Genomic DNA, 15038 nt, shown 5'->3' with positions numbered 1-15038 from the left:
CTCATAGCTCAGCTGGTAAAGAATCCGCCCACAATGTGGGGAACCTGGGTTCGATCCCTGGGTTGGGAAGATCCCCTGGAGAAGGGAAAGGCTACCCACTCCATTATTCTGGCCTGGAGAATTCCATGGACTGTATAGTCCAATAGGGTCACAAAGAGTCGGACACACTGAGTGACTTTCACTTTCATGCAAAACCTTTCAAAAAACCTGTGATCCAGGCTGGAGGTGACTGTGGCTTTGACCGTGTGGCTCCAGCAGGAAGGGTGGCCAGCAGACAGATTTCTGATACATCAGGGGGTAGTGCTAGGCTTTGCTGACGAGTTGGGTGTGAGACAAAGATGCACTGCATGGGTCTTGACCTAAAGAACAAGCAGACGGGTTGTCAGCGGGTGAGCTGGGGAAAACTGTGGCACAGCAGCTCTGGGGAGGTCGCAAGTTCCCTTTGGCATTAAGATTGTGGGCCTTGAGGGACACCCTTGGCCACGCAGGGGTAGAGTGAGTAAGCCTGGGAGGTGATTGTGGGTGGATGGGAGCTGGCGCCCCGAGACCAGACAAGCTCACGGAGGAACTGAGTGTAGATGGAGGAGAGAGGAGGCTGGAGCACTGCGGCGTCTTGTGCTCAGAGGTCGGGGAGGTGAGCGGAGGCCAGGCTGGAGGAGGAGGCCTTCCCAGGAGAGAGGGCATGAGCCGTGTCAGTGACCGTGAGTCTGGTCAGATGAGGACAAAGGGTTCACCACTGGGCTCAGTATCGCCCCAGCGGATGGTGACCTTGACCAGGCCGTGCTCAGTGGGGCGGGGTCGGGGGGAGACACACCAGGGTGGGCATGCTGGAGGCACCACCAGGGGTCTCCTTCCGGAAGGTCTGCTGTGTGTGCGAGCGGAGAAATGCTGGGGCCAGTGGGGAGGGTGTGTGGTCACGGCATTGTGAGTTTGTTTTTCTTAATATTTATTTATTTAATTTGGCTGCACTGGGTCTTAGTTGCATATGTAACCTCTAGCTGCAGCGTGTGGGATCTCGTTCCCCGACCAGGGATCGAACCCAGGCCCCCTGCGTTGTGAGCGCGGAATCTTAGCCACTGGACCACCAAGGGAAGTCCCCACTGTGAGTTTTTGCTTGACTTCCTCTTCCACCGGTTGTAAGTTTCTGAAGGCAAGAGCCTACAAGGGGTTCATTTGTGCCCCACCCACCCCCCGCCCCGTCACCCTATTTGTCTTTCTTTCTTGCACACCCTCGCATGCACACACTCGTGTACACACACAGCACGCCCACTCAGAGGTTCCCCAGACCCGGCGCCCAGCAGGCTGCAGGATCACACTGGCCCGCTCATGTACAGTCACCAGGGGGTTAAGTGAGCCCAGAGCGGCCTCTCTCGGCATCTCCCGAGTTCTCCTGCGGATCGACTGCGTCCAGAATGATTTGTGACGCTCTTACCGCTGCTGTTATGCACCTTCTGAAGAGCCTTTGAGATCACCGGCCCGTTCATAAATTATTCTTTTTTTTTTTTTTTTAAGAAAATGAAGTGTTTTTAGCCAAACAGCAGCAGAGGCATGTTGTGCAAAATTAGGGGGGGAAAAGAAGAGTCTGATGATGATACGGATCTTCCAACAGCCTCACCTGACAACCGTAACTACACAGAGGACCCAGACGGCCACCATCAGCCACTGTCACCAAGAGCACTTCCCGCAGCCTCAGAGTCGGGTGTTCCCAGACGGGACGTTCCCAGGGCGTTCGATCTGTGCTTGTGGCTGAGAACTCCGAGTGTCGGGTCCTCGACGGTCACAGTCGTCTCAGCAACAGGAGCACCGCTGTGTGCTGGACGCTCCCAGCACGTAGGCCACACGTACCGTGTCACTTGGGTTTCCCGACGGGTCAGTGGTCAAGAGTCCCCCTGCCAATGCAGGAGACAAGGGTTCCATCTGTGGGTAGGGAAGATCCTCTGGAGGAGGAAAGGGCAACCCCCTCCAGTATTCTTGTCTGGAGAATCCTATGGACAGAGGAGCCTGGCGGGCTGCAGTTCATGGGGTCGCACAGAGTCGGACACGACCGAGCGACTAAACAAGAGCTGTGTCACTTAACCCTGTGGGGGATGGCCCCTTTCTCCAGGTGAGGACACTTGAGGCTACGAGGGGCTTCCAGGCCCAGGGGGCATGCCTGAGGCCTGCACACAGCCTGGTGGGGTTGGATGTGGGGTTTCTGCTGCCACGACCATCCTGTGTGACCTTGAACCAGGCAGAGTCCTCCTCTTTGAGGTCTGTCCCAGCCCTGAGATTTCTCATCTGGGGGCACCTGGAGACATGCAAGGGGGCCGATGAGTTTGGGTCTAAGGGTGGGGAAAGGCCCCCAGCAGGTCGGTGGGTGGAGGCTGATCCAGGCGGGAGGACTCACAGAGAAAGAGGGGAGGACTCTCATCCTCCCCATCACTGTCACATCCTGGGCCAACTTGGTAAAAGCAGGTGCATCAGATGGCAAATCCCTTCCGGAAAACCGCCCACACCATCTCTCCCTCCGGCGAGGCCAGGCAGCTTGGCAGAAGGGCAGCGGCCCAGGGGCTGGCTTCGGGGGCAGGTTTGCTATCTCTGGTTCAGAACTCGTTTCACCCCCAGAGCCCCCGTTGCTCCTCCTGGAACTGTGAGGCCCCAGTACGTGTGGCTGAGATGTCAGCGGAGGAGATGGTGGATGGGGGTGTCTTCATCCCCACCATGTGCCCCTGGACATGCTGGTTCCTGAGTCCAGAAAGGAGCCTGGAAGGCTTAGTGTGGAGCTGACATTTCTTTTCCTATTTCTACCCGAGGGAGAGGTGGGCCCGGGGAGGGTGGGGGTGGGATGACTCTTCGGTTTCCTGCTGCTGCCCCGTCCAGACCCTCTGGTTTGGTCATGAGAGACCCGGGAGGAAGTGTGTTTATGAGAGCCGAGAAGTTGGGAGGATGGTTCTGCTGAGGCAGACTTTAAATCTGCAACCGAGACCCCTGTCCCCCTCCTTCCAAGCTCTTACTGGGTGTTTTTCAGGCAAGAAGAAGAGAAGATAGGGCTTGGGGAGCTCCGTTCCTTCACTGCCCGTGACCAATAGGATTGCCCTACAGTTCCTCTCTGCCATTTTTGCCCTGTATGGATGACTCAGCCAAGGGCAGCACATTCTGGAAGTTTTCTCCGCACCACATCAAGCCAGGTGCAGTCGGGTGGAGAGAACTAAGATCAGGGTCCGTCTCGTCTGGATGGGTGCTGTGCGCTGAGAGCCCTGTGATCTGAGGCATCAGCCCCCAGAGCCCTGATCTCCCCGGTGGGAGGGAGGCGATGGTCCTTCCCCGCCCCTCCCCGAGGAGCGTGGGGAGAACGGGATGGAACAGTGGACGCGGGGGCCCGCCAGTTCCTATCTCCTCCCCTGCTGTGGACCTCTTTCCCGGCCCATCACCACCATAGCTTTGCACGTTAGACGTACAGGCCATATTTCTTCTGTTCTTGCGTTCTCTGCTTTGCCTTTGGTCTGTGCTGTTCGTCCTGGCCTGGAGTTTTCCCTGTTGAGGAGAATTTCCCGAGATCCGGGTGATGGTTTGCTTTCTTCCCAGTCGCCCACTGTGTTAGTGTTTGGTGAATCCACGTGGGTCTCCTCTGAGCGCCAAGGTTCTCGGTCCTGGTCCCTTGTCCGAACAGGCCGACTCATCACCTCCCCCTGGCTCGTGGCTCTGTGTGGTGGCCGCCGGGGCCAGACAGGAAGGCCCGGTTCTAACATGTCGCCTTTCTGCTTGCACATGGGCCGCACCTGAAAACCCAGCGACTATGGCTGTCATCCATTCCTTCCTGCCACTTTTGTTCCCCGGGTGATAACTTTCAACTTTATAAACCGTGGTTAGTGCTCTGGTCTCTAGTTCATGCGTTCATTTAGGAATTCACTTATTGCGGGCCTCCTATGTGTCAGGTCTGTAGTAGGACCAAGGACCTGCTGTTCCAAGAACCAGAGATACGAGAGTGACCAGGGGGACCTCCATGGTGCGCAGTGGATAAGAATCCGCCTGCCAGTGCAGGGCACACGGGTTTGATCCCTGGTCCTGGAAGGCCCCACAGGCCGCAGAGCAGCTAAGCCTACGTGCCCACAGCTACTGAAGCCCTCACACCCAGACCCTGCGCTTTGCAGCAAGAGAAGCCGCCGCAATGAAGAGTAGCCCCTGCTGGCTGCAACTAGAGAAATCCTGCTTGCGGCAACGAAGGCCCAGTGCAACTAAACATTAATTAATTAAATTTTAAAAAGGTTGACCAGAAAAGGAAGTCAGTGCCCTTGGCCTCTGGCCTCACACGGCGGCAGGGAGACCGTGACAACCGAGAGGACCAATGACTCTATAACCTGATTTCAGGTAGCGACTGCGTCTTAGTCTCATCTGATGCCGACTTCCTTCCCTCTGCCTTTTTTTTAACTTGAAGCTCTGTCTTTTGAAAAGCACAGTTCATTTCCACTGGCATGAGGTACCATGCCATCTCTGAATGGATCGTCGTTTTTGCTAAGATGCTCTTCGACAGCCCTGTTCATGCCATTATACTTGATCAGTTAGAATTGCAGGACTTCTGAGTTGGAGGCTGAACTTCAGAAAGACAGTGACTCATTAAAGGTCACAGGGTTGCTCGATGAGGAAGCAGCATAGGAATGCCAGGCTGTGATTCCAGGTCTCCACAGACCAGTGTTTCATGCAGATGCCCTCGTGGATGATCCTCCTTCTTTCAGACAACCTGTGGTTGATCAGTTGCGACCCCAGTCAAGCGGCAGAAGCTTGGGGATGGCTGCAGGGGCCCGGAATCGAGACCACAGTCCCCAGGAGGCGATGGAGGTCTCTGTGTTCGGGCTCCTGGCACATCGGCTGCAATTTACAAAACAGACGAGACATGAAGGTGAAGTGCCCGAGGGGACCTACATTTTTCAAAGGGAAAAAAAAAGACTTAATTATATCTTTCAGAGGCACAGACACGCCGAGGAATACCAGCAGTGTCTGGGACCCGAAGCAGAAATGCCAAAGATGAGGATTTGGAAGATTAACACAGTTGAACTCGGCATCGTGGCCTTTTTTTTTTTCCTGGGGCTCCTGAAAGCTAGGGAGGTAAACACCGCAGCAGGGAAGACGGACAAGGCAGGCGTGATGGAAAGCCTTTCCCTCTCTCCTGCGTTTTGCTGCAGGAATGGTCTTTCCACATAAAGCTGCTCCCGCTTAGAGCCTTCAGCAGCCCCTTCCCTTCAGGAAAAAGGTTTGAGGGGCCCTCAAGGAGCTGGGTCCCTTCTTTCCTCCCCTCTCTCCTTCTTCTCTGTTCTCTCTCTTCCTCTGCCTTCATCCTACTGGATAATCATAACGATGCTCCCCCTGTGTCCTGCCCTGGGCCCTGGGCTGGGGACAGTGGACAGAGATGAACGTGATGTAGACCCTGCCTCCAAAGGGGGAGTCGACTGTGAAGGTTCCCCCGAGGGAGACCAGACCCAGGTGGTGCAGAGTGGGGCTGGCAAGCCTTCATGAAAGAGGACGCAGGCGGTCTAGCTGGTCCCCAGCACCTGGCACAGAGTAGATGCCAACCACACGTCTGTAGAAGCAAGTGACAGATGGAGTTAGACCCCTGGTGGAGGTTCAGCTTCTAATGTCTGTGACACCACATTCGGGCAGCAAGCGTTTCTCTAGTTCCCTCTCTGGTTTCCCTGCACCCGGAAGGTTGGTGGTGGTTCTGAAAGAACAGAGGTCTAGCGTCGGTGGTGGTGAGGAAGCCAGGAGACTACTGGTCTGGGCTCCCAGTGCTGTGAGCCTGACGAGGTGTGAGGGCCCTGAAGAAGCCCTTTTCCACCTCCTTAGGCTCCTCTGTCTCTTTCCCCAAGATTAACTCTCTTCCCAGAACCGACTCAAACCTTGACACTTGGGGCCTTTGCACAGGTCCTGCCTACCTCCTTGGGCTTCCCTGGTGGCTCAGATGATACAGAATCTGCCTACAATGCGGGACACCTGGGTTCGATCCCGGGGTTGGGAAGATCCCCTGGAGGAGGAAACGGCAACCACTCTAGTATTCTTGCCTGGAGAATCCCATGGATGGAGGAGCCTGGCTGTAGTCCATGGGGTCGCAAAGAATCAGACACGACTGAGCTGCTGACACCTTCACTTTACTTACCTCGTCGGCGCCTACTTAGTCTCTTTTATTTTAAACTTGTTTATTGTGTGGCTGCGCTGGGCTTCTCGCTGCTGTGGCTCCTCTGGTTGTGGCGCACAGGCTCTAGGCACTCGGGCTTTAGTACTTGTGGCGCATGGGCTTAGTTGCTCCACAGCATGTGGGATCCTCCCCAACCAGGGATCGAACCAGTGTCTCTTGGATTGTGAGGCAGATTCTTAACACTGGACCACCAGAGAAGCCCCCTACTTAGTCTTTAAATTTGGCTTTAAATTTACTTTAGTCTTCCAATTTGAAGTCAGCTCCTGTGTAGAATCTTCCTTAAACTTCTCTTGTGCAGAATGGCCTCTATTGGATGGATGGATGGATGGATGGATGACAGATGAATGGATGTGTAGATGAATGAATAATGGATGGATGGATAGGTGGATGGATATTGGATAGTTGGATGGGTGATGGATGGATGGGTAGGAAAGCTGTGAAGAAAGAAGTGATATCAGGAGAAAGTCTAGGTTCAGTGAAGGTGAGAACCAGGAGGTGGATCTCAAGCTTGAACTAACCTGGGAATGAAGCGGGCATGTTCACTAAAATTAGAGCCCCCCGGGAAGTGTGGCTAGGCTGAAGAAGTAGTGATCAGGTCCACAGAGTGGGTGTGGCCTGGGAAGGGATCCCAGGACCGACTAGGGTTACAGACAGAGTTGGGGATTGAGTGTGGACCCCAGGTCACAGGAGAAGGACAGGGCAGCTGACTCCCTGGGAAACCTGCTGTGTCTCTCCCACAGTGCCCTGTTGAGCCCTTGCAGATGCCTGTGTCTTCCACCTCAGTTGTTCTCTTGTTAAATGCAAAGATCCTGAGAAAATCCAGGCCCTGAGTGTGACCTGCGTCTGAAGTTCAGCCTTCCGCTTCCTCTTCCCCTTCTCAATGCCCTTCTTCTCTAAAGCAGCTCTTAGCTCCCATTAGTGTTCTGTTTGGCCTCTTAGCTGTTTACAGTCGGAACCCTTAGCCGAAGCGTGACGTTCTGGTCCTTAGGCATCTTAGAAACTAACCCTCATGAAGAGCCCTAACAGTACATGTTGAGATTTAAATATATTTTCTAGACATCCAGGGCTTTCCTTTCTCGTCAATGTTTAAGGCAATCTAATAAAAATATTCAACGTTTGCTCTATTTTTCAATCATGGAGGAATTCAGTCCTACTTGAACTAAAACTCATATCACATTAGAATGTTGCAGAGCTTTTTGATATCCAGCATTAGTAGGATGGCCTTGTGATGGTTTTGTTTCTGACTCTGAAGGTGACTGTTTAATCCCTGTTTCACAGAAGAGGAAGTGGGGCCTCAGAAAGGTTCAGTAAGCAACCTGGGATCATGCTGCTGACTGAGGTCAATTGGACTCAAACCTTGTGCCCTGAAGGGGCTTCCCTTATGGCTTAGACAGTAAAGAATCGGCCTGTGATGCAGGTTCAATCCCTGGGTTGGGAAGATCCAGTGGAGAAGGGAATGGCTACTCACTGCAGTAGGCTTGCCTGGAGAATTCCATGGACAGAGGGGCCTGGCAGGCTACAGTCCATGGGGTTGCAGAGTCAGACACGACTGAGCGACTAACAACAAAACAACAATATATACTTTGTATTTATAATAATTAAACTATTTATATATTTATATTTGTGTGTGTGTGTGTGCGCCGCATGTGTGCTAAGTCACTTCAGTCGTGTCTGACTCTTTGCACTGCGGACTGCAGCCCGCCAGGCTCCTCTGTCCGTGGGATGCTCCAGGCAAGAATACTGGAGTGGGTTGCCATGCCCTCCTCCAGGGGATCTTCCCGACTCAGGGATCAAACTCGTGTCTTTTGGGGTCTCCTGCATTGGCAGGTGGGTTCCTTACTGCCTGCCCCACCTGGGAGCCCATGTATTTATGTATCATGTACTGATTATATGATATTTAAAGGGCTACAGTCCACAGGGTTGCAAAGAGTCACACACAACTGATGCGGCTTATCACACACACACACAGTATAATGATAACATATAGAAATAAATACGTGTCTGATCATAGCTTGCGGAAGTGTTCCCTCCACCTCTGCTGCTGTCTGTCCCAAACTAGCTGTCTGGCTCACTGAGCCTCTCACCTCTTTCCTTCAAGCCCCGTGAGCCCTTCTGAGCACTGCCCCAGGGATGGGTGCAGGTAACCCAGGCCACTGAGGCTGGTGGGCGCCAGCAGTGGTCTCCGGCCCGGGGAGAGGAGACAGTCACGCTGGTGAGGGTGCTGAGGGGCAGGAGAGTCTGGGGCCGTGCTCGCCACAGGGGCCACTACGCCCCCGGCCCCAGGCGGTGCCCAGGAAGGGGGCCGCAGGCAAACCGAGGGTGGTGACAAGCCCCCATCTTTAGCCGGGAGTCGACGATGTTCGTGGGCGTTCCGACAGGACAGAGCTAGGATGTCATCGCCAGGCAGGGGCAGAGAAAGGGTGCTGACAGCCCACCGAAGCTTCTGCTTATCTTTCCATCAGAGCTAGAGCCCTTGTTTGCTTGGAGTAGCCTGGAATTCCACCCTGCTGCTGGGCACTTCACCTTTGAAACACAAGCCCAGGGAGTGAAAGCAGGGATGGCCTGCCGAAATCCCCTTCCTGACCATGAACTTGGTGGTCTTGACCAAGAACCAGCCACGGGGGCAAAAGGCCTTGGGCCCCTTTAGACTCCCCAGAGCCTTTGCTGATCTCAGGGTGGGTGTCAAGGGCCACGCTGGGTTCCCATTTCCCAAGTCGGCGGCAGGGCTGTTTGTACAAACCAGCCTGCAGTCAGCAGTTGGACGCAGCAAACAATCTGTGTTCTGGCTGGTTCTCAGGCTCCAGGGTGTTGTTTGCAGACAGCCCTGCAGTGGTGGGTTGTTCTTGACCCCGCCTTCAGTGACGTCACGCTGGGGTTGGAAATTGTCATTTGGCACAACCAGAGGGCCGGCTGCTCCAGCACACCCCTGCACCACACGGCTTTCGGAAGGTCCTAATATCAGAGCAGGGGAGATGGAAGAGGGTCCCTCCCAAATGTCAGCAGCTGGAGGGGTGGCACCTGCTCTGTGCCAGGCACGGGGATCTGCAGGGAGCGAGGCACTTCCCCCAGGAAGCCTTTCCTGACTCCCGCGCCTCCCTCACCTCCATCCTCACCCCCGCTGGATGGCGTGCGGACTTCTGTCAGGCATGGGACTCACCTGCGTCCACCACCGACGTGGAGACCAGGATTCTGTTTGTTTCCTCGGCATCACCATGACCAGCGCTTGGTACCCACTGAGGAATGCGTGAACGCGTGCGGAAGTGGGGCACTGAGCCCGCCCGTCTGGCAGGGAGGTAGCCCTGCACCCTTGGAGCTCACACCTTAGTGGACGCCGAGCTGGGGAGGCGGGGGGGTCGGGATCAGTCTGTGCAAAGCACAGGGTCACGTGGCATCATCTGCTCGCTGAGGAATCCGAGGCCCGAGAGGGCAGTGGGCTCTCCACGTCCAGCCGGGAGGAGAGAGCTCACCTCAGCCCCAGCGTCTGGCCCCCGAGCACAGGGGCGTTCTCTCCGTGAGATGCTGGGTGCCCTGCGTGGGCAGGCGGTGACATCAGGGTCCGGCCTGGAGACATGGAAGTTGTGGGGACAGAACACTTGGGGTTCTTCCTCGTCCACTGCGACTGAGCTGAACTTATCTGCCCTCCCCTCTGAGCCCCGTCTGGGGAGGCCACCATCATGGCCTTTGCTGGGTCCCTATGATGGTCCAGGCAGACCTCCCTGCCATCCCCCAGCAGCTTTACACAGCAGGCTTCTGCTTCCCCAGACAGACACCTATCTCCCCCGTGCCGTCTGTCCTGACTGCCCTGACCCATCTCGGCTGGACTCGAGCCACCGCTTGCTCACCTATTACCCTGAACGCCAAACAAGGGGCTCAGGTGTCACCCTCCAAAAAAGAGGTGTGGAGGGTGAAGGACCCAGGAGTGTGTCCCATAGGGAACTGGGAGTTATCTGCTCAGATAAAGGGTTTCCAGGTCCCCAGGACAATCCTCAACGTGAGAGATGGGGGGAAGAGGCTCACACATGCTGTGTTTCTCCCCACGGGTCACAAGTGGGCACAGTGGGTCAGGAGAGAGGGGAACGGGTGTCTTCTGGGCATCTGCTCCGTGACAGGCCCTTTATCTAGACTCTCAGTTCTTGGTTAGGTCGACGGTGGTAGAGGAGGAAACCCAGGCTGACAGAAAAGGAGCTGGCACGGAGCCTAAGGCAAGGACTCCAAAGCCCATGCGCACAGACTCGCTCACAGTCCGAGCTGCACACAGCGGACAGGCCGCAGTGAGCCCGCCGTCACTCGTCCTCAGGGATGGTGGCAGAGCCCGGGGGCGACCACTTGGAGGGAGATGCTGAGCGCTTGGCTCAGGCGGGACGTGATGAGGTCCGAGCCCTCCTGCAGCTCCAAAATTCCCGGAGGGAAATCGTGTCCCTGGTCTCCACATTGCTCTGGTCCCTGCTAACTCCCGAAACACCTTCTGCTCTCTCCCCAGGTGTCGTGCGCCAGGTGCGGCCCATCGTGGGCCCGTTCCACGCCGTCCTGAAGCTGGAGATGAACTACGTGGTTGGGGGTGTGGTGTCCCACCGGAATGTCGTCAACGTCCACATCTTCGTCTCTGAGTATTGGTTCTGAGGGGCCGGTTCGCAGCGCAGCCCAGTCTGTGCCTTCAGGCCAAGTCATAGCCCTGTGACGACGCCCTGCCCCGTCTGTACCACCCAGACATATCTCGGTTTTATGTATTTGTTTGTAGTGTTAGGCCGACATGTATTAAGCTGGGCCAGATGAATAAGTCCATCTGTTGTCTTTTGGTGTTTAAATAATGAGTCCAATGACTTAACTGTTTGATTGAAAACCTTGCTTCTCCTTTAACACAAAGGTTAAATTTTGCTCCCTTTTCCTGTCTCTGGGCTGGGAATTGCTAAATGACCAAGGGGGGGAAAAAACATTTTTCAAGGGGCAGCTAAGTCCAAATGGCAAGAGAAGACCAGTTCTTGCCCTGATTTTATGAAAATTTGACATTGGTACTTTTTTTTGCCAATCAAGTTTTGTATATGAAATTCTAAAGACACAGTTACCAAAGAAGAGCAGGTATGATAAATTCTGCCCAGAAGCAGCATGCCGCAGTGCCCCGGGGAGTCCTTCAAAGGTCAGTTACAATTGTGTGGAAACAGAGGAGCCCCCCCTAAAGCCACAGCCTGTTAGGTTGTGTGCAGTTCCAGTTTGTTCGCCAAAGCAGTCACTGGGTTTTCTGCACCCTGCATCCATCCTGTATCATAGGTGGGAAAATAAACAGCTTTGTGAGCCTCCTGATGCAGTGTGCATGGGAATCGTTTAAGAGGGGCGGTCCTGACTAGCCAAGGGCTTGCGAGTATACCCCAAGACCTTCTCAAAACCCTCCTGCCTCCCAAGGCTCTGGGATGGGGCCCAGCCTTTGTATTGGGAAAGCCTCCAACCCACATCATTTCTGACAGTTTGCCCCCCTCCCCATTCCCAGGAAGCGTGGCTCGAGCACCCTCCATGCCCCAGGCTCTGCCCGGCAGGTGCATCACAGAGCTCTGCTGATGACGTCCCTTGTGGGCTTTCTGAGCCCCTCTAGAAGCTGCCAGGGGGCGATGAGGCTTCTCTTTCGTGGGAAGGAGAGACCACCAGAGCACTGAATCCCCCTGCGCTCAGCAGCTGGTGCTTCATTTATTCCTCCTGGAAACCCACCCATGTGGGTGCGATCGTGTCCGATTTAGAGACAAGCGAACTGGGCTCAGGGCTTCCCTGGGGGCTCAGCAGTAAAGAATCTGCCTGCCAATGCAGGAGACCCAGGCTCGACCCCTGGGTCAGGAAGATCCCCTGGAGAAAGGAGTGGCTACCCACTTCAGTGCTCTTGCCTGGAAAATCCCATGGACAGAGGAGCCTGGTGGGCTACAATTCATGGGGTCACAAAAGAGTGGGACACGACTTAGCAACTGAACAAGAACAACAACTAAACAACAACAGAATTGGGCTCAGAGAGAGGAACTCAACTCCCCAAAGTCACATAGCTTTTTAGAGACAAAGAAGGGATTCAGGTTCTGTTTATCAGATTCCAAACAACATTCCTCTCTAAAAGCCCGCGTCGGAAGAGACGTGGACAGACTGGATTTATGGGGATCCTGGCACCACCTTCGGCGTGGACAGTGGACCGAGGGCAGCCTACGCCTCCAGGCCCGCTTGCACCGGCAGGAGTCAGCATCCATGCCCTTGGTCTCCACGTACGTTTCCTCCAAGTCCCGCCCAGGCTTCACCCCATCTTCTTCGGCATCCCGTTCATGCCCCAGGTCATCTCAGCAGCCGGGACCCTGGCACTGGCCACGCCCTCAGCCCCGTAGTGGGATTGCAGCGTGGCCGGTGTGTGGTAACTCGAGCATGTCCAACTCTCGAACCTTCGGGAACTCCCAGCGCTTATAAGGCCACTCATTTGGGGCACTCGTCCACTAAAGCCAGCCAGGCCTGGACAAGCCCGTCACATCTTGGCGGGAAGGGGAAGAACCACTGTAGGGCTGGGCTGTCCTGGAGTCAGGTCCAGGGATGAGGAGGGTGAGGGGACATCTGAGCAGCTCTCGGAGCCTGTGAACTGGGGTCTGGGCGGGGAAGGGGAGGGTGCCTGGAGTCTGATCACAGGAACGGACACCTCAGTGCATTAAGGAGGTGGGGGGACTGGAAGGGATACAGAGGTTCTGGTTCCCATCTGCCGCTCTCAGGGCAAGGCTGCAGAACCTGGGAAGTTCCGAGCCCAGGCCCTGGGAGAGGTGGGTTTCCGAGAGCCTCTTCCTTCTGAGGACTGGGTGGAGTGGGGTGGGAAGACGTAGTGCTGAGTCATTCTGGGAAACAGCCTTTCCCACACTCCTGATAGAGTTAGGGTGAGAGGTGCCATTGGTGAACAGAGCCAAGCCTCCTACTGTCGATTGGCTCTCAGATGAGCACGTGACCCAACCTGGCCAATCAGATCTTCCCGACGGAGGGCAGAGGACAGGTGGGGAGGTCCCCGGCCGAGGGGTCAAAAAGCAGAGGGGACAAGCGAAGGGAGTCCGGGTCCCGTCCGATTCAGAGAGCCAGAGGGGCGGGGTCTGAACTTCACTTTGGCGGAGCCAGCTGCCTGAGTCACTACCACCTGCCAAGCCTCAGTTTCTGCATCTGCAAAGTGGAGCCAGGAATCCCTGTTCCGCTGCCTGGCTCCCCGGAGGCAGTGAGGAGCCTGGAGGTGATGGGGGCAGAGGAGCTTTGCAACCGTGAAGTTCTGTGTACCTGTAGGAGACCTTATCATCAAATGTCCTTAGAGGTAATGGTAATGATAATGATACCTGTTGCCACTGTCAAGCCACACGAATGTCCTCCTGAAGCCAGGCATCTTTTTAATTCTGCATTTCCTTCTCTTACTCCTTTGCGAGACATGCGGTTATAGACGGTTCTCTATATTACACAAGAGCCTAATTTTTCACATTTTATATCATGCTCCAGGCTGGGCACCTGATGGGCAGAAAAGCCTCCCATTATTCTTGCAAAGCAATTACTGTCAGCACCCAGTACTGTCAGGTTCCAGAAGGTCTCATATCACAATATTCTCCCAGAAGGCTGTGTCTGCTTTGAATGAAGGGAAACGACTCCAACTTTCAGAGCAGCGCCGTGGCACGTGGCAGGAGTGCCTGGGTCCCCTGGCGCCCCTGGAGGGACCAGTGTTAAGGCTGAACCTCTTCATCCCGGAAGTGGAATGAGACGGAAACAGACTCTTGGATGATGTTTGACGTCGTAAGAGAGAAATAGAGCCATTGCAGAGCTTTTATAATATGGCCTGGGGGAAGTCTGGTGACAGTCACCGTGACTTCTTGTAATTATGGTACTCTGTTGGAGACCTGTTATGGGCCAGGAATACCTCTGTAATGGTCCCCCGATACACACACACACACACGCCTCACCCTCAGCCCCTCTGCCAGGCTAGTTCAGGCCCATCTCCTGCCAAGAGGCCTCCTGCCGGCCTCACCCCTGGGCTGGTCCTCTGCTCCCACCACTTACAGAGTGATCTCCCGTCCCGTGCTCTTTCTATTCCAGTATGTACCCACCACTCTTCGTGAAAGGCTCTCTTCCCCGACATACTAGGTCTGTGACTCCCACTTTAAGAAAAACTTACTATATAATTTTTTAAAATGCACTAAAGTACAGAGAAGTGAAGTGAAGTGAAAGTCACTCAGTCGTGTCTGACTCTTTGTGACCCCATGGACTATGTAGTCCATGGAATTCTCCAGGCCAGAATACTAGAGTGGATAGCCTTTCCCTTCTCCGGGGGATCTTCCCAACCCAGGGATTGAACCCAGGTCTCCCACATTGCAGGCAGATTCTTTACCAGCTGAGCCACAAGGGAAGTCCAAGAATACTGGAGTGGGTAGCCTTTCCCTTCTCCAGGGAATCTTCCCAACCCAGGGATTGAACCCAGGTCTCCCGCATTGCAGGGAGATAACCAAGGTCAGTGTCCCAGGGATGGTCATGACTCCAGGGAAGCCCAGAGTACAGAGAAGAATATACAAAACCTCTTGCCCCCATCACCCAGCTTCAATAGTTACTGACTCTCTGCCCATCTTCTTTTATCTCCCCTGCCCCCCACCCCTGCCCCACGCCTGCCAACTCCTCTTATTTTGCAGGAGTATTTTTTAAAATAAACTTTATTTTTAGAGCAATTTTAGATTGGCAGAAAAATTGTGAAGATAGTACAGTTACTGTATACACCCCCCCCCCAGTTTCTCCATTTTAATATTTTACTCTCATATGGTACGGTGGTTACAGTTAATGAACCCATGTTGTTGTTCAGTTGCCCAGTCGTGTCTGACTCTTTTTTTTGGACTGCAGCACTCCAGGCCTCCCT

At 54.7% G+C, this 15038-nt stretch overlaps 1 protein-coding gene across 1 annotated transcript in view; it reads left to right on the top strand.

Annotated features, from left to right (window-relative positions):
* FBLN1 (fibulin 1) overlaps positions 1-11464 on the top strand; it is an 81382-nt gene extending 69918 nt beyond the window's left edge. The window contains exon 17 of the mRNA XM_043440105.1: positions 10647-11464. Within this exon, the coding sequence (XP_043296040.1) occupies positions 10647-10786 (140 nt within the window). The 3' untranslated portion in view covers positions 10787-11464. The remainder of the gene's footprint in view (positions 1-10646) is intronic.
* The last annotated feature ends 3574 nt before the right edge of the window (positions 11465-15038 follow it).

Source organism: Cervus canadensis, chromosome 21 (assembly GCF_019320065.1).
Source record: "Cervus canadensis isolate Bull #8, Minnesota chromosome 21, ASM1932006v1, whole genome shotgun sequence".
Lineage (NCBI taxonomy): Eukaryota > Metazoa > Chordata > Mammalia > Artiodactyla > Cervidae > Cervus > Cervus canadensis.
Note: the sequence above shows the minus strand (reverse complement) of the source record. Positions and strands in the feature narration are given on the sequence as shown.